Genomic DNA, 22,187 nt, shown 5'->3' on the forward strand with positions numbered 1-22,187 from the left:
AAGTGCCTCTTCCAGGGCTCCCAGGAGCTCCCAGCACGGGTTCAGTGCACGCCTGGCTCCTTTCCTGAGCTTCCTCTAAGGGGGCAGGAGGAAAACTGTTGGTTGTTTCTGTAAGTGTGTGGTGATGTGTCAATCCCAAAGCATGGTGGGTTCCATCCCAAAGGCTGCACCTTGTGCCTCTGTTGCCTGGGGGATGCTCCCATGTCCTGGTATCCAGTTCCATGCCGAGGCATTGGGATTGAGCCCTGGAGCAGCAGGGAGGGAGCAGGAGGACTATCTGCAGGAGTCCTGGGCTCTGCAGCTGCAGCATTAACGTGAACTCAAGGGCAGGGAACTCTCCTGCACCTGGGATGTCCTCACATGGAGAAGTCTGTGTTCCCCAGTACCCTCATAGCAGCATTAGCCAGGATTCACCCTCTTTGTTGTGTCCAAAGCCTTCAGTCCTGTTTTGCTGCCACCACAAGTGCCCAAGTGAGGCTGCAGGTTCCCAGCCCACAAAGCCTGGCCGTGTCACCTCTCCCAGGGTGGGATGTGCTGCCACAGTCCCTGCCTGGGGACAGACACCTCGGCAGCTCCACAAACCACTGGTGCTTTCCCAGTCCCTGAGCTGGGGTTCTCCACTGGGACAAGCTCCAGGCTGTGCTGCCAGCCAGCCTGAGCTCTCCCTGCCTCTCTCCTACTGCCAGGACAGTTTCCTCTTCCCTTGGCTTGTCACTTTGCTGTGACAGGCACAAACAACCCGACTTCCAGATGAAGGCAATACTGACAGCAGAAAGTCAGAAAGATTTGCATTATCCTTGTTCAAATTCGGGTGGAACTGTCAGGTTTCATAACGAATGTTAGGACAGAACCCCAGCTCAGGGTGGGGAGGACAAGTAGGAGGGATAAACACAGATGGCTCTTGTCGAGCAGCTCCTTCCGGAAGTCTGGAAAAATCACTGTTGGTGAGGCGAGGTGGAGCTGAGGATGTCTTTGGGATGGGCAGTGGGGGAAGGTGCTGGAACAAGGAGCTTGTATGGAATGAATGACACTTTATAAAACTGTGATTTCTTGAAGTTAATGTTTTTGACCTGCATTTTCACAGGGAAAAAAATAAAGCTAAAAAAAAAAAAAAAAAAAAAAAAAAGATTTTGTTTGTTGTCGTTGCTGGTGGTTTGATGCGCTGTCCCAGAGAACAAGATGGTGATGCTGAACAAGACATTTTCCAGGAAGAGGAGCCTGGTCTGATTAAACTCTGTTATATAGTAATTAGAGCTGTTGTCCTCAAAAAGCATGGTGGGTGGTTTGTTGCTAGAATTCCAGACCGGATTGTGTTGGAAGGGACCCTAAAGATGATCTCGTTCCATCCTCTCACCTCCCACTATCCCAGGGTGCGCCAAGCCCCGTCCAACCTGGCCTTGGACATTTCCAGGGATGGGGCAGCCACAGCCACTCCCTCCTTTTTTCCATCCCTCCTTTCATCTTCCCCCCTTCCTCCCTCCATCCTTCCCTCACTCCATCTTTCCTTCCTTTTCTCCCTCCCTCCCTTCATGACAGCATCACCCCCCCATGCAAACCCTTCTCCCAGACAACTCCGTTATCCTCTGAGGCATTTTATTTCCAGCTCTGCTTTAGATTAAACAGGCCTTCAGTATATAAAAATAATGTATACAAATGAGCAGTTAATGGTTTACATTTCTGGCTTAAAGGCATTTATAAGTTACACATTCATTTCCCATCCCTCCCCGGACACGGAGCCGGCGCTGAAGCGGCTTAAATACAGCAGAAAGCAGCGGCTGCTGTGGCTAAAGCTGGGAGGAGGGAGGAAGGACGGGAGGAGGGACAGGAGGAGCGCCCTGGCGTGGGGACCAGCGGGGTTTGGATGGAGTAAATGCAGCGGGAGGTTCAGCTCGGGGTTACTCGGCAGCAGCGGGGCAGGGGAGGGTCCAGTCCGGTACCGAGAGGCTCTGGGGCTCTGGGCAGGGACCCCTTTGGCAGCCTTTGGGATCGCGGGGCTGGGGGCTGTCCCACCCAAGAAAACGGGGAGCCCGCGGGGCTGACAGTCCCGTGTATCCCAGAGGTGCCAGCCCCGGCAGTGCAGCTGGATGCTGGGGACGCGGAGGTGCCACCACCTCGCAGGAATTGTCCCTGCTGCTGATTGTCGCAGCCCAGCGCTGCTCGCCACAGCCTCGGGGACACCCTGTGTGGGGGTGTTCCAATCCCTGCTGCCGCAGCACGGAGAAATTCGAAGGAAGACTTATAAAACCATGTAAAATAGCACCGCTGCCAGCCCCTGGCTCCGGGAGGTGGCAGCTCTGCGGCAGCTCCTGGCTGGCTCTGCGGCTCTCGGGGGGCTCTGCGGGCCGGGGGAGATGTGCGGGGGAGATGTGCGGGGATTTTTGTGCCTGGCTGACACCTCCTCCCCTCCCGCAGCGGCAGCAAAGGCACCAGCAAGCTGAGCTGGGACACAGGGCTGGCGTGGGGTAGGGATGGGACAGCCCCTCTGTTCCTTCTAGGACAAGCTGGGACCCTTTTTGTCCGTAGCCAGGAGGGCCCCCAGCCCTGCCAGCCTGGGGAAAGGAGCGCAGGGACATGGCCAAGCAAGCGCCGGGGTGCTGGAGCAGCTCGGAGCGGGCACTGTCCCCCCGCCCCGCCGAGCCCCGGGCTGAGGGACTGACACCCCGCGGTGCCATCCGCGTCCGGAGGATGGTCCATCACCCGCTGGACCCCGTCACAGCGCGATGTCCGGTGTCGCCTGCAGGCTCTGCCCCGCCGCGCGTTTCTTGGCGCTGCCGCGGGCCTTGTCCCCCCGCCGGTACGGGTTGTTCCGCAGATCTGCCCCGGGGGAAGAGCAGGAGCCGGGTGAGCTTCACTGCCCCCCCGGCATGGCCCGCACCCATCATGGTTTGTGATGGAGGGACCCCAAAGCCCACCCTGTGCCACCCATGCCATGGCACAGCCACCTTCCACTCCCCCAGGCTGCTGCAAGCCCTGTCCAACCTGGCCTTGGATATTCCAGGGGTCCAGGGGCAGCCACAGCTGCTCTGGGCACCCTGCGCCAGGGTTCACCCTCACAGGAATGAGATTTTTTCTGAACCTTCAACCTAAAACTCTGCTGTGCTCATTTAAAACCCTTGCCCCTGTCCTGTCTCTCTGCTTGGGAGGACACCCAGGAGGAGCCAAGGGACGGGAGGAGCAGCAGCCACGAAGAAATCAGCCCGTGGGACCCCGACCGCCGGCTCGGGGAGCCCAGCACCCATGGGGGGCTGATCCCGGTGCCCCCGGGGCTGGGGGGAACCCGGCAGCCCCCGCCCGCCTGCGCCGGCCCCGCTGCCCCACGTTACCTACAGAGGACTCTCCTCGTTGAAGCTCACGTCGCAGAAGAGCCGGGACGAGCGTTTGCCCGTCCGGGCAGTGAAAGGGACAGTTTTGAGAGCTGAGCAGAGCGATCCAGAGACAGCGAGGAGGAGCAGGAGGAGAGAGGAGGAAGACGCAGAAGAGGAGGAAGAGATATGAGCCAGGGGAGGGAGCACTCAGTAGCTTTGCCATGTGGGATGTGAAGGCGCTTGCAGGTAGGTTTGGTCCCCGTGGCAGGTCTTGGTGACCGCCCAGCTCCTGTGACAGCCCCTGCAGCCCCCAGCACCGGGTCTGTGATGTGGGGATACCTGGCTGCTCACCTGAAATTATATCCTCAATGGCCCCATCTTTGCCTTCGTAGATGAGCGGCTCCTTCACCATCTGCTTCTTCTTCAGCTCAGCAATCATGTCCATCTGCTGCCTCCTGGCCTTCTGGGCAGGCAGCTGCGAGGGGACAGGGCGCTTGAGTGCTGTGATCACAGCCCACAGGAGATGGGGTACCTTCACCTCCCACCCAGCTCTCCCTCCCCAGGACCTGTTTAGTCCTTCCCCACCACTCAGCCCACCCAGGACACGGACATGGGGGCACCTTCACCTCAGGCTGCTGCTCGCTGCCAGGGGAGCCGGATTCCGCCTCTTTGGCTGCAGCCTCTTGTTTCTTCCACAGCTCGATGTCCTGCTCTGCTTTCTTGGGAGAGGGGCAGGAAGGATGTGCTGAGCCAGGGGAATCCAGGACTGCAGCCTCCTTCCTTCTTCACATCACAGCCCCCAGCTCACCCCAACTCAGTTCCAAAATCTCTGACCATCCCAGGGGCATTCCTGAGCCCCAGCCTTGCCTGTGACTTCTGCTGATTGCTCCAACGTGGAGTCAGGTGCCCCAAATCTCCTCCCAGCCCTCAGAAACAGAGGACCCCATGCCCCCTCCTACCTTGTAGGCTTTGATGAAGCGCAGGAACATGGGGAAGAAGGTGGTGGGGGGACTGGTCTTGGGGTTCTCCCCAAAATACTCCACAGCTGACTCATATGCTTCCTGTGGGCAGAGACACCTGATCTGGGGGCTGGGCAGTGGTGCCCATCACCCACCACCTCCTTCCAGCCTCTCCCACCTCCCCATCCTGCCTGGTTCCCTCCTGCCTGTCCCACTGGAGCCACGCCCCAAGCAGGAGCCTCTCCCATGGGGCAGAGGTGTGAGCAGAGGGTGTCCCCATGCAGGGGACTGCCCCCATGACCCCACCCCACCCCAGCACCCACCTTGGCAGTTTTGCTGTCAGCCTGCAGCTTCTCCATCACCTCCGAGTTGACCTTGAGGAAGTCCTTGAGCACGGGGCTGTCGTCCTGCCTCATGAACTCCCTGCGGGTCAGCTCCATGCCCTGCTGCAGGCTCCGCACGTCTTGCAGGACACCGTCCAGGGACACTGCAGGAGGTGAGAAGTGCAGGGTCAGGGCAGGCTCGGGGTGCCAGGGGCTGCTTCAACCCCCAGCCCAGGGCCCGTGGGCACTACCTGTGCCTGCCTTGTCAAGGAAGTGCAGCTCGGTGTGGAAGCCGGTGAGCTCCGGGTACTTCTCCATGATCACCCGCACCAGGTAGTGCAGCAGCGTCTGCTTGCGGTCTGTCGACTTCATCTCCAGGAGCTGGGGCAGGGCAGAGTCAGCCCTGACCTGCAGCCACCACCCCTCACCCTGCTCAGGGCTGCCTCTGGTGCCCCTTTGTCCGTGTGGCTGGGCCTGATCCATCCCTCCATCCCCCAGCTGGATCTGCATCCCTCCATCCCCCAGCCAGGTCTGCATCCCTCCATCCCTCAGCCAGGTCTGCATCCCTCCATCCCTCAGCCAGGTCTGCATCCCTCCATCCCTCAGCTGGATCTGCATCCCTCCATCCCCCAGCCAGGTCTGCATCCCTCCATCCCTCAGCCAGGTCTGCATCCCTCCATCCCCCAGCCAGGTCTGCATCCCTCCATCCCCCAGCCAGGTCTGCATCCCTCCATCCCTCAGCCAGGTCTGCATCCCTCCATCCCCCAGCCAGGTCTGCATCCCTCCATCCCTCAGCCAGGTCTGCATCCCTCCATCGCCCAGCCAGGTCTGCATCCCTCCACTCCCCCAGCTGGATCTGCATCCCTCCATCCCCCAGCTGGATCTGCATCCCTCCATCCCTCAGCCAGGTCTGCATCCCTTCATCCCTCAGCCAGGTCTGCATCCCTCCATCCCTCAGCCAGGTCTGCATCCCTCCACTCCCCCAGCTGGATCTGCATCCCTCCACTCCCACAGCTGGATCTGCATCCCTCCACTCCCACAGCTGGATCTGCATCCCTCCATCCCTCAGCCAGGTCTGCATCCCTCCATCCCCCAGCCAGGTCTGCATCCCTCCATCCCCCAGCCAGGTCTGCATCCCTCCATCCCTCAGCTGGATCTGCATCCCTCCATCCCCCAGCTGGATCTGCATCCCTCCATCCCCCAGCCAGGTCTGCATCCCTCCATACCCCAGCTGGATCTGCATCCCTCCATCCCCCAGCCAGGTCTGCATCCCTCCATACCCCAGCTGGATCTGCATCCCTCCATTCCCATGGCTGATTCCCATCTTTCTCCATCTCCATGTCTGGGTCTGCATCGCTCTGTCCCTGCAGCTGGTTCTTCATCCCTACATTCCCATGTGTGACCTTCCTCCATCCCCACAGCTGGTTCCCATCTTCCTCCATCAAGATCCTTGAATCCTCTAACCTCTCCATATCAGGTCTCCATCCTTCTGACCCCATTCCTGTGTATCTCCATCCCTTTGCCTTCTCCCCTCGCCTTCTCCATCCCAACAGACGGTGTCTTCATCCTTCAGTCCCCACATCTAAACCTCATGTCCCTCCATCCCTACTGCTGGTCCTTGCAGCCCTCTATCCCCACAGCAGGTTCCTGTGTCCTTCCATCTCTGCAGCTGGTCCTTGTGCCCCTGTGTCCCCAGGGCTGGTCCCTGGCATTGGCAGTGCCCCATCACCCCCACAGCGACCCTACCGCATCAAGGCTCTGCAGCCGGAAGCCGTAGGCAGCCCCACGCTTGCTGCTGTTCATGTAGTTCCCGAAGGCCAGCACAATCTGTGGGGACACCACGGCTTGGGGACACAGGGCCAGGAGGGCCCAGTGCCCACAGACACCCTGTGTGCGCCCACGGGGCCACCTCCCACCAAACCCTCACCTCCAGGATGTGGCGCAGTTTGCTGGAGGACTTGAGGGACATGGAGGCGGCGATGATGGCGTTGAGTTGCTGTGGGAGGGAAGGAGGGAGGGAAGGAGGGAAGGGTGTGAGTGTCACCTCTGGAGCCGCCCCGACCCGCCCGTCCCCGGTGCACACCGGCATCAGCAGCTGGGCCGTGTCACCAAAGCTGCCCAGGAAGATCATGACGTTCATGCGCTCGGCCAGCCGCGGGATCTTGCTGAAGCGGATCATGAACTGATCCTCCTCCGAGAGCTCCTCCGGCGGCCGCTGCTCCCGCTCGAACTTCCCGATCAGGCTCCGCTCGTACTCGGTGGGCAGGAAGCGCAGCAGCAGCTCCAGGAAGTCCAGGCTCAGGGCTTGCTGCTCGTACCTGCGGGGAGGGGACACCCCTGCCACTGTCAGCCCTGCTGCAGGTCCCCCTGTCACCCTTGGCTGGTTCCGTCATCCCTCCATCCCCCACAGAGGGTTCCTGCACCAGCCCATCTTTCTGTATCTGGACCTCTCTCTCCATGTGGATCCCTCCATCTCTCTGTCTTTGGTCCCCACATCCCTTTTTTCATATCTGGTTCCTGCATCCCTCCATCCCCACAGCTGGTCTCTGCACCCGTCTGTCTGTCTGTGTGTGGCCCCCACAGCCCTTTGTCTCAGATCTCATCCCCACATCTGTCCATCCCCACAGCTGGTGCCTGCACCCTTACACCTGCCCCATCTGATCCCTCCACCCTGTCTCTCATATCTGATCCCTTCATCCCTCCACCTCTCCACGTCTGATCCTTCCATCCCTCCATCTCCCCATATCTGATCCTTCCATCCCTCCATCTCCCCATATCTGATCCTTCCATCCCTCCATCTCCCTGTATCTGATCCTTCCATCCCTCCACCTCTCCACGTCTGATCCCTTCATCCCTCCATCTCCCCATATCTGATCCTTCCATCCCTCCATCTCCCTGTATCTGATCCTTCCATCCCTCCATCTCCCCATATCTGATCCCTTCATCCCTCCATCTCCCCGTATCTGATCCTTCCATCCCTCCATCTCCCCGTATCTGATCCTTCCATCCCTCCATCTCCCCATATCTGATCCTTCCATCCCTCCATCTCCCCATATCTGATCCTTCCATCCCTCCATCTCCCTGTATCTGATCCTTCCATCCCTCCACCTCTCCACATCTGATCCTTCCATCCCTCCATCTCCCTGTATCTGATCCTTCCATCCCTCCATCTCCCCATATTTGATCCTTCCATCCCTCCATCTCCCCATATCTGATCCTTCCATCCCTCCATCTCCCTATATCTGATCCTTCCATCCCTCCATCTCCCCGTATCTGACCCTCCCATCCCTCCATCTCTCCCCATACCAATCCCTGCGTCCCATCACATCCTCCACCATCCCACCCCTCGCTCCTGCTGGGCTGTGCCTGACCTTATCCCCCCTTGCCCAGCCCGGGGGAGCACTCACGTCTCGATGGCCGTGCAGATGTCCTGGATGCTGCGGCCAGCCTTGCGCAGGGTGATGGCCAAGTTCTTGGCCCGGTTGGACTCCATGAGGGTCACCTTGCTGGGCGCCTTCTGCGTGGCCTTGGCCTTCAGGGCGCTGATGTCCAGGGCGGGGCCCTGCGCCTTGGTCTTGAACTGCTCCTCAAAGTCACTCATGTCCAGCTCCTGTGGGGACACAGGGCTGTGGACACGGCAGGGAGGTGGCGCTGGACATTGGGGTGAGGACGGGGCCAGAGGAGCGGGATTAGGGTGAGGAGCAAGGGGGGATGAGGATGGAACAGGGGACAAGTACAGGGACAGGGAGGGGTAAGGACGGCGTGAGGGGAGCAGAGGATGGAGATGAGGAAGAAGGTGCGCATGGAGCAAAGGGACAAGGAGAGGAGAGGCACGCCTGACCCCGTGTCCCTCTCCATGGTGCTAAGGACTTCTCCCGACCTCCAGCTCCTCCTGCAGCCCTGGGCACCGCGGGCGGGCGCAGGGTGGGCACGAGGCCACCTCAGCATGGCCACCTCAGGCCCCCTGTGCCCGGGCCCTGTCCCTGTGCTCACCTGCAGCACCTTCTCATCGTTGAGCTCGGTGAAGACGGTGCCGTCGATCTGACTCGGCTTCAGGGCCACCCAGTTGAAGACGGGCATGCGGAACTTGGTCTGGATCGGCTTCTTCACCTTCACTGCGGGGTCACAGCGAGGGGGGGCATGTCACAGGGTGCCCCAAACCCACCCCAGGGTGCCCCAAACCCCTCCTGGAGAACATCCCTGGGCCACACTCACCTGCACCATTGGCATTGGGGGGCGCACCCGGCCCGGCTGGGGGCTCCCCACCGAGGGGTGGGGGTGGGGGTGGGGGAGGCACGGAGCCCCCCGGCCCCCCCGGGAGCGGTGGGGGGGGTGGTGGCACTGGGGCACCCGGGAGGGGGGGAGCTGGGGGGGGGGCAGTGCCTGCGGGCAGAGGGGGGGCGGGGGGTGGGGGAGGGATGGGCTCAGCCCCCGGCAGAGGTGGGGGGGGTGGAGGGGGTGGGGGCGGGGGGGCAGCAGGCGCTGGTGGGGGAGGTGGGGCTGGAGCCAGAGCCGGAGCATCTGCAAGGGAAAGAAGATGTGGGTGAGACGGTGACACAGCAGGGCACGGTGCCACCGCCACCCTCCCTCTGCCACCGCATTACCCTGAGTCCCCGGGCACATCCCCACGCCCCCGCCTCAGTTTCTGTGCCCGGAGACTCGCTGCCACCCCTCCCTGGCACCGGGAAGGGGACATCCCCTCGCACCCACGCTACCTGTGCAGGTGGCGGTGGTGTCGGTGGTGGCAGTGGCCTCTCCAGAAGCCACGGGGCTTGCGGGGGTTTCTATGACAACGGGGACAATTTCGATGGCGACGTCTCCGTCGGGCCCACGCAGTATCTGCACCAGCCCCTTCTCCTCCAGCTCCGCCAGCCGCCGCTCCAGCGCCAGCCGGTAGCACTCCTGGGGCTGGGGGGACGGCGGGCTGGGCGGCCGCGGGGGGCTCAGCTGCTCCTGGACGGGTGACAACCACCAGCGGGTCACTGGTGTCCCTCTGCACCCCTGGGAGCCCTTTCCCTGAGCCCCAGCCTTCCCCCAGAGCTCACCCGCAGCGCCTCCAGCTCCCGCCGCGCCTGGCTCAGCTGCTTCTCCAGCTCCGCTATCTTGGCCATGGAGTCGTTCTCCGCATTCTGCAGCTTCTCTGTCAGCTGTGGGGGACGAGGCGCCGCCGCTCAGCCCCGTCCTCATCCCTCCCTCGGGGTTTGCGTCAGCGGCTCTGCCCACGCGCCCACGGCCCACCTGGCTGACGTGCTCCTGCAGCTCCTCCATGTGCTCCAGCACCGCCGTCTTGGTCTCCGAGTCCTCCAGCATGGCCCCCACGTCGAAGACGTTGTCCAGGTAGGCTTGGATCTGCACCTGCAGCTTGTCACTCTCCGTGAGGCGCAGACTCTGCCCAGGGACAGCCGGCGTCACCGTGGGTGCCAGCAGCACCCCTGGCACCCCCACCCTCGGGATCACCCACCTCCAGGTACTGGTCCAGCCCCAGGTGGGTGAACTCGTACTGCAGGAACACGCGGAAGTTCATGTTCTCCACCGAGTGCACCACGATGTTGATGAACTGCATGCAGGCCACCTGTGCGGACACGGCTCAGCACGGGCCACGGTGGCTCGTGGGGCTGCATGGGGGGTTGGTGGCCCTCGGGGTCATGGTGCCCCTGGGAAGTGCATGGGGGTTTACACAGTCCTGGGGACATGGTAGCTTGGGGACAGCACGGTGGCCTTGGGACGTGATGGCCTGGGGACACTTTGGTGGCTTAGAAGCCCTTGGGGACAGGATGCCATAGGCACAGTATAGTGGCTTAGAAGACTTGGGGACAGCAGAACAGCCCTTGGGACATGCCACCCCCAGGACAGCACGGTGGCCTTGGGACGTGATGGCCTGGGGACACTTTGGTGGCTCAGCATGCCTTGGGATGTGATGGCCTGGGGACACTTTGGTGGCTTAGAAGACTTGGGGACAGCAGAACAGCCCTTAGGACATGCCACCCCCAGGACAGCACGGTGGCTCAGCAGCCCCTGAGGACATGGTGGCCTGGGGGAGAGTTTTGTGGTTCAGCATCCCTTGGGACACGATGCCATAGGGACAGTGTGGTGGCTAAGGAGTTCATGGGGCATAATGGCCTGGGGACACGGCAGCAGCCTTGGTGACATGACGCCCTGGGGACAGCAGAGCACGGGCCCCAGCAGCCACTCACCATGAAGTCAATGTTGGTGTCCTCATTTCGGAAATACTCCATCAGCTTCTCAAAGCGGTTCTTCTCCCCGCAGACCTGGGGGGGAACAGGGGGCTGAAGGCCAGGGAGGACATGGCCAGGGGACACCCAGGAGGGTGACAGGACAGCAGGTATCTATTGGTGACACTATCCCAACCCTGACTGGTGCTGCCAGGCACCCAGCCCAGCTGGGACATGGCCCTGGGGACACATGGTGGCATGGGGACATCAAGCCCAGTGACTGGAACATCCCCAAGCGAGCCAGAGATTTGAGGGTGGTGCAGGGCTCTGCCACACCCAGGGAAACCGAGGCACAAACCCAGCTGGGGCACAGATGTTCATGTGGGGACCGGGTGTCCCTGCTGGGGACTCACCTCCTTGAAGTTGTCAAAGGCAGCCAGGATGATGTCGTGGCCACCTCGGACCAGGCAGACAGCGGCCAGCAGCTCCAGCACCAGAGCCTTGGTCCTGCAGAGACAGAGGTGTGAGGGGGCTGGGGGGCGGGTGAGGGGATGGGGGTGACAAGGGACAACGGGGGGCAGAGCAGCTCCTACCTGGCGCTCTTGTTGTTGAGGCTCAGGGTGATCTCGTTGACACAGGCTGGGTGGTTCATCACCAGGCTGAAGCCAGACTGGGGAGGGGAAAGGAGCATTCATGGGGTCGTGTGTCCCCCTGGAGACACTCAAGGACGGTGGGACACCCCCATGCCACGTCCCCACCAGGCAGGAGGTTGAGCAAGGACATCTCAGAGCCAGGGGATGCAGAGCCAGGTCCACCCCGGCGCTGCCACCGAGGACGGGGGGACCCCGGGGAGCCCCGGGCGGGTCTGGGGGAGCCCCAGTCGGATCTAGGGGAGCCCCAGGCGGATCTGGGGGAGCCCCGGGCAGATCCCAGGGAGCTCCGGGCAGATCTTGGGGAGCCCCAGGCGGATCTGGGGGAGCCCCAGGCGGATCTGGGGGAGCCCCAGGCGAATCTGGGGGAGCCCCAGGCAGATCCCGGGGAGCCCCGGGCGGATACGGGGGAGCCCTGGGCGGATCTGGGGGAGCCCCAGGAGGATCACGGGGAGCCCCGGGAGGATCCGGGGGAGCCCCAGGAGGATCTGGGGGAGCCCCAGGTGGATCTGGGGGAGTCCCAGGTGGACCCCGGGGAGCCCCGGGCGGATCTTGGGGAGCCCCAGGCCGATCCCAGGGAGCCCCGGGCAGATCTGGGGGAGCCCCGGGCGGATCCTGGGGAGCCCCGGGCGGATCTTGGGGAGCCCCAGGCGGATCCCGGGGAGCCCCAGGCGGATCTGGGGAGCCCCAGGTGGACCCCGGGGAGCCCCAGGCGGATCCGGGGAGCCCCAGGCGGATCCGGGGAGCCCCAGGCGGATCCGGGGAGCCCCGGGCGGATCTTGGGGAGCCCCAGGCGATCCCGGGGAGCCCCAGGCGGATCTGGGGGAGCCCCAGGCGGATCTGGGGGAGCCCCGGGCGGATCTGGGGGAGCCCCGGGCGGATCCGGGGAGCCCCAGGCGGATTTTGGGGAGCCCCAGGAGGATCTGGGGGAGCCCCAGGAGGATCCCGGGGAGCCCCAGGCGGATCCCGGGAGCCCCAGGAGGATCCCGGGGAGCCCCAGGCAGATCCGGGGGAGCCCCAGGCAGATCTGGGGGAGCCCCGGGCGGATCTGGGGGAGCCCCAGGAGGATCCCAGGGAGCCTCAGGCGGATCCCGGGAGCCCCGGGCGGATCTGGGGGAGCCCCGGGCCGATCTGGGGGAGCCCCGGGCAGATCTGGGGGAGCCCCAGGTGGATCTGGGGGAGCCCCGGGCGGATCTTGGGGAGCCCCGGGCGGATCTGGGGGAGCCCCGGGCGGATCCCGGGGAGCCCCGGGCGGATCTGGGGGAGCCCCGGGCGGATCTGGGGGAGCCCCGGGCGGATCCCGGGAGCCCCAGGCGGATCTTGGGGAGCCCCGGGCGGATCTGGGGGAGCCCCAGGCGGATCTGGGGGAGCCCCAGGCGGATCTGGGGGAGCCCCGGGCGGATCCGGGGGAGCCCCGGGCGGATCCGGGGGAGCCCCGGGCGGATCCGGGGGAGCCCCGGGCGGATCCGGGGGAGCTCCGGGCGGATCTGGGGGAGCCCCAGGAGGATCCCGGGGAGTCCCAGGAGGATCTGGGGAGCCCCGGGCGGATCTTGGGGAGCCCCAGGCGGATCCCCGATGCCGCCCACTCGCACCTGGTAGTTCATGATGGCGCGGAGGCACATGATGCACACATGGACATCGTCCTTCTGGCTGACGAGCCGCGAGTTGCGCAGCGCCTTCCTGCCGTGCGAGGAGCTCAGCCTGGGCGGGGAGAGCGGTGAGCGGGGCCCGGGGAGCCGCGGGGACAGCGCCAAGCGGGGACGGGACAGCGCAAGGGGCGGCAGCGGGGGACACCGGGGGGACACCGGGGCACCGGGCGGCTGCACCCCACGGGATGAACCCATCTAGAAGCCCTGGGGCTGGGGGGTGATGTGGGCTGGGGGGGTTTGGGGCCACACGGGTGGTCTCGGAGGCTCACCGGGGCGGGCAGGAGCTGCCGGGTGACCTGGGGGCACCGTCCCCATCGCTGCCCGGGGCACCGCAGGGGACGCTGGGGTGAAGGTGGCGGAGGAGGGTGTGGATGTGCTGGTTCGAGAGGCAGCAGCTGGAGGCGCGTTAGAGCCTGCAGGACAGGAGGGAGAAACGGGGACACCCGGGGACAAGGGATGGGACCCCCTGCGGGTGCCACGTCCCTCCTGACCTGTCCCTGGGGCTGGGAGGGACACCCCGGCTCCTCCAGAGCTGCTGGCAGGCGGCGAGGGACCCCCGCGGGCCCCGGGGTGCCGCGTTACAGCTCGTGGGGTGACCGCGGTGGGGTGTCCCTGGGACCCCCCGCCCACCGGGGATGCCCCGCAGGTCCTGTCCCCGGTACCGGTGACCAACAGCGGGGTCCCGTGGGGTGTCCCCATCCCGCCAGTGCCCCGTCACCTACCGTCAGCGCGTCCCCGGCAGCGTGCAAGAGAAGAGCGGGGTTAGAGGGGGCACCAAGCGAGAGCCACCAGCCACCAGGACCGGCTTGGGGGGACACAGGCCCGTCCCTCTGCCCGGCTTTAAATCGGGGGGCTGCGATTTGCTGCCCCAAAATCTCCAACACGCCCAATTTTTTTCTGTTCCTGGGGTTTGACCCCAGCACGGTCGCGGTGCCTGGGGACACACGGGGGATGTGGCTTTGTCCCCACCCTCCCAGCAGCGATGGGTGCCCATTTCTAGGAGCGGGCCTGAGTCCCCCTGCCAAGCCCCTCTCCAAGCGCGGTGCGGCCGGGGTGCAGCGAGGCGAGAGCGGGACACGGCACAGGGACAGGGGACAAGGACAGGGGACAGCGGGGACGGTGGCACAGTTACCTCACAGTGAGGGGCCGCGCCTTGGAGGAGCCCTGCGTGGGAGACGAGCTTTTGTTCAGATCCTCCAGCGACCGCTCCTTGCCCTTGTCGGAGCCGGGGCTGCTCTCTGCGCTCTCCATGTCGTACCTGGTGGCCCGTGGGGACATGGGGACGGGTGAGATGTGGCACCCCAGTACGGGGTACCCTCAGGGATGTCGGGGATGTTCTGCTTAGCCCCAGCCCTGGGGACAGGGGACCCGCTGGGGACGTACGCGACAGAGCACTGGGCAAAGGCGAGGTACTCCAGCAGCACATCCAGCCCCTTGTTCTCCTCGTTGAGGAACTCCTGGACCCAGCTGGAGGGTGCAGAGGGTTAGTGGGCTCTGCCAACCCCCACATCCTCTCTCCCCCTGTGCCCAGACACTCAGCAGAGCCACCCCCTGCTCAGAGTTCCCCAGCAAGGGTGGAACATGCTGGGGACATGAGGTGGCACCATGGGCTGGCATTCCTCTGAGGCCAGGTGAGTGCCACGGTGAACCTGATTTATGGGGGACACAGCCCAGGGGCTCTCCTGTCACCACTGCCACCACTGCCACTGTTGCCACCTCTACCAGGACAGGACAGCCTGGCCCTGGGGACTGTGGGCACCCACCACCCCACAAGGCGTCAGGACAGCACCAGAGAGACGTAACGGGGTTCAGACCCCCCAGCCCCCCCAGTTGCCTCAGCACCCCCAGCCTCCCATCAGAGCCCTCCTAAGGGGGCAGGATGAGGCTCCACATCCTGCTGTCACCCTCCAGCCAGAGCCAGCAGCACGTCCATCCCCTCCCAGAGGCAGTGGCAGTGGCTGGGTGACAATGCCACCCCCGCCCTTACCCGATGTAGTTGGTCCTCAGGGAGATCTCCAGCTCCCGGAGCACCTGCGTCGACTCCTGCACTCGCCTCTTGAACTGTGGGATGGGGACAGCCATTGGCACTGTCCCTGTGCCCAGCCTGGCATGGGGACCAGGGGACCGGGGTGCAACAGGGACCCCTCACCTTCCTGCTGACACCCCCTGTGTCCAAGTAGCTCCTCAGCTTCTGGATGTAGGCGGACGGAGGGTTCTTCACCTGGAAACGCTCCTAGGAGCGCCAGAGAGAGGCTGAAACCGGGCCAGCTGCTGTGGCACGGGGACATGCCACTGTCCCCACAGCAGCCACAGCGTCCCTGTCCCCACCCCAACTGCATCAATGCTTAATGAGGTTAATGAGGTGCTGTGTCAGTAACGAGATGGATGTCAGCGCTTGCTACAGACAGACTGATGCCCAAACCATGCCACAAGTGGCACCTGGGGACAGGGACAGCACTGGGGACGCGGCGAGCCTGGACCTCACCTGGTCACAGATCAGCTCCCACTTCTTCTCGTTGTCGTACTGGTTAAGCAGCTTCATCTTGTCCGGGGGCAGGTTCATGGAATTCTGTGGGGGAAGAGTGTCAGCGCTGGGGGTCACCCCAAAAACACCCCTGGGATGCAGCACCCCCTGCTCAGCCAGCATGGGGGTCCTTGCTCAGCAGGGGCAGATGGGGACCAGTGGGAGGATGGGGACACTGGTGGGACACGAAGATTCCAGTGAGAAGATGGGGACACTAGTGGGACAATGGGGATGGAACAATGGGAACAGGGGTGGGAGGATGGGATCGTGGTGGAAAAGTGAAAGCAGCATTCTCAGGATGGGGACACTGGTGGGATGATGGGGACAGCCCTGGGAGGTTGGGAACACCACTGTTCCCAGGATGTCAGCATCCCATGGACCCACCAGTGATGTCCCCACCTGAGGGGAGGGGTGGGCAGCGAGTGTTGGTGGGGGACAGGAGGAAGAACTGGACACATCCCCCCATGTCATGGGTGTACCTTGTGCCCAGCCTCAGCCAGCACAGTCCTGGGGTGAGGGATGGGGACACCACTGGTGACACAACTGAGGGACCCAGGAGCCTGAGCTGTGCTTGAGGGGTCACCCCTGAGTCCCCCCCTCCACAGGTGCGTGACAAGCCCGTCTGGGGAAACCAGTGTTGGTTGAGAGACAATGATGTCAGGGCCTGGCACGTCCCTCCTGGCCACCATGGCACAGCCCCAGCCCCCACAGGACGTGACGTGGTTTCCGCTCTCGGCACCGGCGCTGCCGAAACCGCCCCCGCCAAGAGGGAGACACAGCTCCTGTCCCTGGGCTGCTCTGCTGGGGACACCACGGGGTGACCTTCATGGGACACCCACCCTGGCCTGGGCCAGGTGCAGCTCAGCTCGGCTCACAGGTGATTTTTTTGCTGAAAGACTCAATTTTTGTTGATGCAGAGCACCTGCAGGCTGGCACGATGACATGTGGAGCAATGCACAGCCCCAGGCCACCCCTAAATCTCAGTCTTGGGGTTCCCTGAGGAGGAGGATGGGAACGTGGGGTGCATGCCATGCTGGAACAACCACATCCTTGCAGGAAGGCATCTCCCAGGGCTTTGGTTGCCCACAGAAGAGCAGGCCCAAGGGGAGAGGTCCCACTGAGGTGGGCAGGAACAGAAACCTCTCCACCTCCTCCAGGGAGGACCTGTCAAGCTGCTTGCACAAGAAGCCAAACCCAGGAGCAGTGGGTGGGGAGGAGCTGGGTTGGGCTGGCACCAAGAGCTGGGCAGGGGGACAGCCAGGCTGCAGGGACAGAAATGGCCTCGCTGTGAAGCCACTGGAGCTGCTGGCTGGGTTCTGGGATGGGCAAGGTGACAGCAGCACCTGGCTGTCACCACTGCTGCTCCCGAGCTGCCATCCTTGGGGTGGATGAGGATCAGACCAAGGGACAGCGCTGTGCCAAGAGGGACCACGCACCCAGACACCCACCCAGGGCTCAGCCACACCCGTGGCACTCTGTGGGACACCCTTGGGTGCCCTGGGCAGGGAGGGCATGGTGGCAGCTGCCACACGGACCAGCTTGAAGCCATCACACGTGGACCAAGCAGGACCCAGCACGAGGGTGGGGCAGGGTGTCCCCGCGGAGGTGGCTCTGCCCCAGCCCCACAGCCCCTCCCTTGCGGGCAGGATGTGGCACAGGTTGGGTACAAAGTGGGTGGTGGCTGTGTCCCGTCCCGGGTGGGCTGGTGGTGCCGGGGAGGAAGCGGCTCCGCTGAGGCAGCGCAGAGAAACCGGTTCTGGTTTCCTGCCGGGGAGGGGGAGGTGTGGGGCACAGTGGGTGATGTGGGGCTGGGCGGATAATGTGGCAGCAGCCAAGCACCCACAGGAGCCAGGGGAAGGACTTGGTCCTCCCCTCCTTTTCCTCCTTTGGGGACAAGGATGGAGGAGCCACAGCCACTTGTCCCCAGCTCCCTCATCCCGCCCTGCCCGGGGCTCCCCAGCACCTCACAGCCCACCACATCACTGAGCAGGTGCCACCAAACGTCCCCAAAAACCCTGCTGTGCCACAAAGTGCCACAGAGCCTGCAGGGCCATCCCAGCCACGCCTGGCACCTCAGCTGTGGGCTGAGCCAGGCGAGGTGAAGCAGCACCAACATCATTTTCTGGTACAAAACAACCTTTTGCTGTCATGGCTGGCAGGGATGGGGTTATTTTGGGTGTCAGACACCTCTTTGTGCTCCACACGTGAGCGGGCAGCGCCGAGCGGAGCCGGGCTGAGCCGAGCTCTGCACCAAAGCTGGCACAGAACGTTCCAGCATCCCCCGGGGAGGTGTTTGTGCCACAAAGCCCGGCAGGATGAGCGTGAACCGGGCTGAACCCTGGCAGTGCCGTTTCTGGGGCACGGGGGATGTGCAAGCTCTTGCCTGGAAAGCCGTGGCAGCACGTGGGCACAAATCCTGCCCAGCACCGGGCACAAAATCCTGCCCCAGGGAAGGGGACAGGGCAGGGAACTGCCCCAGATGGGGCTCAGGGGCTCTCCCCAGCTGCAGGAAGGGCCAACACTGCCCAGTGACCAACAGTGCCACTCCTGGGGTGCTCCATCCCTCATGGCCACAGAGCACCCCTGAGGTGGTTTGGGACATGCCCAGTCCTGAAGTGCCAGCTGTCCCACGGTGTCCCTCCAGTGACCCCGACTCCCACGGGACGCGTTCTCCTGCCTCTTCCCAGGGCTCAGTGTGAGGCACAGAGCAGCACCAGGCCCACCCAGGGCTCCCTGACCTCCCTCATGCAGCAAACTGGGCTGGGGGCACTGCCAGGACCAGTTCATCCCATCGGGGATCCAGCCAGACCCAAACCCCGCCAGTGCCAGGTGGGGACAGCCGGTGCAGGAGGAGACACAGTCCCCAGGATGGGCTGGGCTGGACTGGGCTGGGTTGGACTGGGTTGGACTGGACTGGGCTGGGCTGGGCTGGGCTGGGCTGGGCTGGGCTGGGCTGGGCTGGGCTGGGCTGGGATGGACTGGACTGGGTTGGGCTGGGCTGGGCTGGGCTGGGTTGGACTGGGTTGGACTGGGTTGGACTGGGCTGGGCTGGGCTGGGCTGGGCTGGGCTGGGTTGGACTGGGCTGGGCTGGGCTGGGCTGGGCTGGGCTGGGCTGGGCTGGGATGGACTGGGCTGGGCTGGGTTGGACCTGGCTCGCCCAGGGCTGGATCCAGCAGCACAGCTCCTGCACCAGGACACTCCCCAGGCCCTGACCCAGCAGCTGGTGGCTCACAGGCAATTTCCCACCCAGGACACAGGTCCCCCTTGGGGACACCCTGGTGCAGCCCCGCATCCCCCAGCCAGCCCTGGCCACCGTGCTGGAGATGGATCCAGCAGGAAGATGAGGACCAGCTCTGTTTCCTGGTTGAGAAGAGGCTGCAAAGCCCCCACCAGGCAAAGCTCCCGGCTGGAGCCGCCCCCGTCCCAGCCAGCCACTGTTTGATTTTGACTCCACCACCCCTCAGCTCACAATTCCATTTATATGGTCCCAATTAATGCTCCTTGACATGCAAAGGGGGGAGAATCCTGATTGCTTCAAGCAGGGTATGTGAGCATCCCTATCCCAGCAGCAAAGGTGCTCTTCCTCTGCTCCATCCCAAAATCCACCTTGTCATATCCCAAACTACTTGGCACGGGACAACCCTTCCATTGCTCTGCCAAAGCAGCATCTGCCACAGTGCCCCAGCTGGGAAGAAGCCAATTTTTGAGAAGTTTTGGGAAACTAAATTCCCATTTCTTGGCACCAAATGGGTGTATCCCCTTCCTGGCAGCAATTGGATCCCCATGGCTCTTCCCTGGGCTTTTCTGCCAAGGCTTTGCACCGGCAGCTCTCCCAATTTGGGATGTCCAGCCCAAAACTGATTTGCACTGAGCTCTCATGGCATCACTGCAACCACGGCAACGTGTGAGGTCTGGATCCTGTCCCACCAGGAGATTCCCAGCTCATCACCACCTGCTCCATCACTGAGCTCAGGAGGTAGAAAAGTTGAAGCCAGAGCCAGGGAATGTGTTTGTGGTGGGTGAGGGCAGAGGGACCCCCTGTCCCCATCCCCCCGGGATTCTGCTGCCCCCACAGCCACAAGAATGGGGAAGGGACTGTGAAAGGAGGAAGCAGAATTGGGACAGCCGCTTTCACAAGACACCCGCTTCCCGTCGGGACGTGTCCAGCCCCCTGGGTGCCCCTTCTCCTGGAAAAGGGCTTTCCCTCGGGATGAAGGCAGACAGGGTGGTGCTGAGTGCCTGGAGCAGCGCTTTCCCCTTTTCTGATCATTTTTTGGTTTAGGATTTCCAACCTGCTGGGCCCAGCCCGGCTGAAAGTGCAGCTTCCTGGGGCCTCACAGCGGAAACACCCCGAGTCTGTTCCTGCCCCGCTGCTGTGACAGCGGAGCCACCAGAGCATCGCCACCCCACCCGCCACCCGCGTGTCCCGCGGCAGTCCCGGGGGTCCCGCCAAGCAGCGCCCCTCAGAGAATCCCATCAACTCCACCAGAGAAAAAACTCCCAAGGAATTCGTGCTCGGGGCCGAGCAGATCCCGGCGGGTCCAACAGAGCGGATCCCGGGGTGCCGGTATCACGGCATGGGATCGGTGAAACGGCTCCATCTCCGCCAGGGGATTAAAGCAGCGATCATTTCTTCTCGCAGCATTTCTGGGGAGGGCATGGGTAGGGGCTGGAGCGGGTGGTGGGACCCGGCGCTGCCCGGAGAAGGTCACGGCCGGCCCGCCCCGCTCAAGGACGGAGCTCCGAGGGCTCCGGGAGCTGCATCCATCCACCGGCGGGAGGCCGGCAGCGCTGCCGGGGAGGAGGAAGAGGAGGAAGAGGAGGAAGAGGAGGAAGAGGAGGTGAGTGAAGCATCGCCATCCGCAGCCCCGGCTGCTTGCGGCGCGCTCCGGCCCTGCCGCCGATCCCGCCATGGCGGAGCCCGCCCGGGCTCCGGGACTCGGGGTCACCCCGGGAATTTGGGGGATGGATCCCCCGCAAGGTGAGAGGGGAGCGGCTGGGGGTCATCCCGGGGCAGGCTGAGCGTGAGCTGAGAGCGGGGCAGTCACCATTAGTGACAAGAACATCAATTAAATAATAAATCATTAACAGAAGGACGGAATAGTAACACACGATCATTACAACGATGATAACGATGCCGGTAGGGATGGTAGAAACCCCCCCAGCCCCCCCGGTAGGTCCGGTCCCTCCCGGCGGACCCCGCTCACCAGGACGCGGCCGAAGCGCTCCTCCAGCTCGGCGGCACCGGGCATGGGCTGCCGGGGGGGCGGCACCGGGCCGGCGGCGGCGGGGGCGGCCCCGGGCTGCGGGCGGTGGTCGCGGGGCTCCCGCGGGGCCGCGCCCCCCTCCAGCCCCCCGGCCGCGTTGCCCATGGCGGGGCTGCGGCCCCGGCACCGAGCGGCGCTTCGTCCTCGCCCGTCCCCGCCGCCGCTCTCGCCGCCGTTTGCAACTTGTGCGGGCGGGACCGCGCTAAGAGCTGCGCCCGCCCCCGGCCCCCGCCCCGGCCGGGCCAGAGGCGGCCCCGGCACCTGCAGCCCGGGGGATTCATTTTTTTTATTTATTTCTTGTTTTTTTTTATTATTTTAGACTTACTTTTTATATTATATTAAATAAAATGGAATAGCAAATGTAATTAATAATAATTTATATTGTATTAAATCAAATTTATTTTATATTTTATATTTATATTTATATTTTTATTTTTATTTTTATTTTTATTTATTTTTATTTTTATTTTTATTTTTATTTTTATTTTTATTTTTATTTTTATTTTTATTTTTATCTAATTTTATTTATTTTTAAAAATATTGCTCTTAAGTTCTGTATTTTGGTATTTTACTTTATTTTACTTTACTTTTATATTATAATAATGTATAATATTATATTAATTTATTATATTTTTATATTATATTAAATAAAATGTAATAGTAAATCTAATTAATAATAATTTTTATTATATTAAATCAAATGTATTTTCTTTTTTAAATTTTATTTTTATTTAATTTTATTTATTTTTTCAAATATTGCTCTTAAGTTCTTTATTTTGTTATTTTACTTCATTTTTATTCCTGTTTTCTCTTTATTTTATTTTGCCTTCTTTATTTAATTTAATTTTACTCTTATTTTTCAATTTACTTTAATTCTATTTATTGATTCAATTTTTGCTTTCATTTTTATGTTCTATGCATGTATTATTTCATTACCTTTTAGTTAACTATTTTATTTCAGTCTTATTTCATTATATTATTCATTTTATTTTAAATTTTCCATGTATATATTTATTTAGGCGTTTTATTTGACTTTCCTTTTATCCGACAGTAATTTATTACTGGTTTATATACATTATTTTTATTTAATTTTAGATTTTTATTATGTTTAATTGCTTGCTTATTTTATTTATTTGGTGAGATGTGGTGACATTCACCAAAACTTGGTGAGATTTGGTGATATTCACCAAAATTTGGTGAGATTTCATTATATTCACCAAAATTTGGTGAGATTTCATTATATTCACCAAAATTTGGTGAGATTTGGTGATATTTGGTGACATTCACCAAAATTTGGAGAGATTTCATTATATTCACCAAAATTTGGTGAGATTTG

General features: G+C 61.6%; 1 protein-coding gene and 2 long non-coding RNA genes across 12 annotated transcripts; 2 read left to right on the top strand and 1 right to left on the bottom strand.

Moving 5' to 3' along the window:
• Positions 1-1,576: 1,576 nt before the first annotated feature.
• Positions 1,577-20,956, bottom strand: FMNL1 (formin like 1). 6 transcript variants are annotated; one of them, XM_072919196.1, is made up of 28 exons: positions 20,792-20,956; positions 15,545-15,628; positions 15,209-15,292; positions 15,047-15,120; positions 14,443-14,526; positions 14,192-14,317; positions 13,329-13,454; positions 13,003-13,111; positions 11,354-11,430; positions 11,174-11,267; positions 10,782-10,856; positions 10,049-10,159; positions 9,826-9,975; positions 9,633-9,734; positions 9,303-9,540; positions 8,803-9,108; positions 8,581-8,702; positions 7,995-8,197; positions 6,671-6,905; positions 6,515-6,583; positions 6,334-6,414; positions 4,839-4,968; positions 4,588-4,751; positions 4,265-4,366; positions 3,932-4,024; positions 3,657-3,780; positions 3,328-3,415; positions 1,577-2,814 (listed from the first exon to the last, which is right to left on the bottom strand). In XM_072919196.1, exons 1-28 carry the CDS (start codon positions 20,954-20,956, stop codon positions 2,694-2,696), a joined length of 3,537 nt encoding a protein of 1,178 aa, XP_072775297.1. In that variant the 3' UTR covers positions 1,577-2,693. The 6 variants fall into 6 exon arrangements, with proteins under 6 accessions (XP_072775297.1, XP_072775299.1, XP_072775300.1 ...); XM_072919198.1 differs by having other exon boundaries at positions 3,324-3,415; XM_072919199.1 differs by lacking the exon at positions 13,329-13,454.
• Positions 9,805-20,798, top strand: LOC116806664 (uncharacterized). 5 transcript variants are annotated; one of them, XR_012052126.1, is made up of 4 exons: positions 9,805-9,924; positions 18,271-18,412; positions 19,355-19,560; positions 19,867-20,798. It is a non-coding gene; the product is annotated as an uncharacterized lncRNA (long non-coding RNA). The 5 variants fall into 5 exon arrangements; XR_012052123.1 differs by lacking the exon at positions 19,867-20,798 and having other exon boundaries at positions 19,355-19,753; XR_005982600.2 differs by lacking the exons at positions 19,355-19,560; positions 19,867-20,798 and adding an exon at positions 18,835-18,972.
• On the top strand, positions 11,149-13,839 carry LOC140680740 (uncharacterized). Its single transcript, XR_012052129.1, has 3 exons — positions 11,149-11,281; positions 13,010-13,127; positions 13,706-13,839. It is a non-coding gene; the product is annotated as an uncharacterized lncRNA (long non-coding RNA).
• Positions 20,957-22,187: the final 1,231 nt, after the last annotated feature.

The sequence above is a fragment of the Taeniopygia guttata genome, chromosome 27 (assembly GCF_048771995.1).
Source record: "Taeniopygia guttata chromosome 27, bTaeGut7.mat, whole genome shotgun sequence".
NCBI classification, from domain to species: domain Eukaryota; kingdom Metazoa; phylum Chordata; class Aves; order Passeriformes; family Estrildidae; genus Taeniopygia; species Taeniopygia guttata.

Bases quoted from the DNA above. Each gene is read 5' to 3' on its own strand.
- FMNL1 (XM_072919196.1), bottom strand. From the start codon at position 20,956: ATGGGCAACGCGGCCGGGGGGCTGGAGGGGGGCGCGGCCCCGCGGGAG. The intron at 11,268-11,353 runs GTAGGAGCTGCT...CTGTCTCTGCAG, and splicing joins CTCAACAACAAGAGCGCCAG to GACCAAGGCTCTGGTGCTGG. The intron at 10,160-10,781 runs GTGAGTGGCTGC...GTGTCCGCACAG, and splicing joins ACACCAACATTGACTTCATG to GTGGCCTGCATGCAGTTCAT.